At 57.1% G+C, this 1,682-nt stretch overlaps 1 protein-coding gene across 1 annotated transcript in view; it reads right to left on the minus strand.

Annotated features, from left to right (window-relative positions):
* The window catches only part of ETH_00004320 (uncharacterized protein), a gene marked incomplete at both ends in the record, with an annotated part of 2,007 nt that extends 1,196 nt beyond the window's left edge, over positions 1-811 (minus strand). Inside the window, 2 exons of the mRNA XM_013377191.1 lie at positions 50-135; positions 334-811. Of these exons, the coding sequence (XP_013232645.1) occupies positions 50-135; positions 334-811 (564 nt within the window). The remainder of the gene's footprint in view (positions 1-49; positions 136-333) is intronic.
* Between the last annotated feature and the right edge of the window lie 871 nt (positions 812-1,682).

Here is a 1,682-nt window from a genome sequence, read left to right on the forward strand (position 1 = left end):
CCTAAACCCTAAACCCTAAACCCTAAACCCTAGTTTGTGACTTGTTTACTGTTGGAGAGTCCTGCTCTTGCTGCAGCTCTAAAAGCTGCTTCATTTCTTTTGGGGGTTTTGCAGCTGCGGGCGAAAAGCCCTTCTCTGCGCAAAGCATTAACTAATTAATTAATTAATTTATTTATTTATTAATTTATTAATTTATTAACTAACTAACTAATTAATTGAAACTTTACCAATTAATTGGTGGTCTGATGAGTTAGTACTTCTATTATTCCATATTTTTGCTGCTGTTTTGTCTTTCTTTGTCTCTTTGCAGCTAAAGCCTTGGGGGCCCCTCACCTCCACCCTGGGGGCCCCCGGGGCCCCTGGGGGGCCCCCCGGGGCCCTCGGGGCCCCCGGGGTCTTCGGGGCCCCCGGGGCCCTCGGGGGCCCCTGGGAGCTCCCAAGTACTAAAAGAAGAGGCAGAAGAGAAAGAGGGGGCCCCCCTTTTCAGCTGCTGCCCAAGGGCCCCCTGAGGAGACAAAGCCAGTCTCAGATCTTCAGCAGAAATGCAGCGAAAGAGGGGCCGCTCTAAGGCCTTGGGGGGCCCCTCAAAGTTCTTGGGGGCCCCCCTGTGGGGGTCCCCCACAGAAGGCCCCCACAGGGGGCCCCCCTCCAGCAAGCTCAGAAGCGGCACCCCCAAGGGCCCCCAGGGAGGACCCCGGGGGGGCCTTCTGGGGGGCCCACCAGAGGCCCCTAGGGGCCCCCAAGAGGGGCCCCCAGGGGGCCCCCCAGGGCCCTGGCGGCTGGAGGGGGCACAGAGGGTTTGAGGGGCCATTTTGGGCTCTTGATTTGGGGTGTATGTACACCCTAGGAAGTAAAACTAGCAGCTGGAGACGGCATGGTGGACTAAATAGTTAAAATTATATTTTGAAATATATTTATGTATAAAAAGGATTCGTTTTTCTGTTCATTATTGGCGCCTGGGGTCTCGGGGGTTCAGTGGGAGAAGATGCTGAGGTGTATGTACACCTCAGTTTAGCCCGGAGCAACCCGTGCATCTGTTTGCATTTCTAATTTGCATTTATTTTTATTAATTCTTTTTTGAACAATTAGATTAAACTCGCGGCGCCTAAGAACCCGAACAGCGCAAACTGCAGCAGCAAGCCCCAGCCCCAGCCGCTGCTGCTGCTGCTGCTGTTGCTGCTGCTGCATGCGTTCTGCGTGGGATCGATCTCGTTTCCCTCTTCAGGTGTACGTACACCTCGGCAGCGCACCCATGTGACCCTTTATTCCGCATCACTCCGCGGGGCAGATTGAGCACCTCTGGTGCGTGCAAACCCTAAACCCTAGACCCTAAACCCTAAGCCCTAAACAGCGGGCCTCACCGGGTTACTGCTGCTGCTGCACTGGCTTCTTGCTTCTCCCTTAACCCTTTTTCCCTCAGGAGCTTCTCAAAACCCTTATAAGCCTAGGGGCCCCCAGCCGGCCCCCAGGGGCCCTACCAGGGGCCCCTGCAGCTGAAACAGGGCACAGCCAGCAGCAGCAGCAGCAGCAGCAGCAACTGCTGCTGCAGCAAAACGCGACTCCACCTCCCCCATCTGCGCCGCAAATGTCCACATACGCAATAGCGGGGCCCCCCAGCCTCCTCGCGGGGCCCCCGGGGGCCCCCGGGGCCCCTGGGGGCCCCCCGGGGGCCCCCGGGGGCC

This window comes from Eimeria tenella, genomic scaffold (assembly GCF_000499545.2).
Source record: "Eimeria tenella Houghton genomic scaffold, Eth_scaff475, whole genome shotgun sequence".
NCBI lineage: Eukaryota > Apicomplexa > Conoidasida > Eucoccidiorida > Eimeriidae > Eimeria > Eimeria tenella.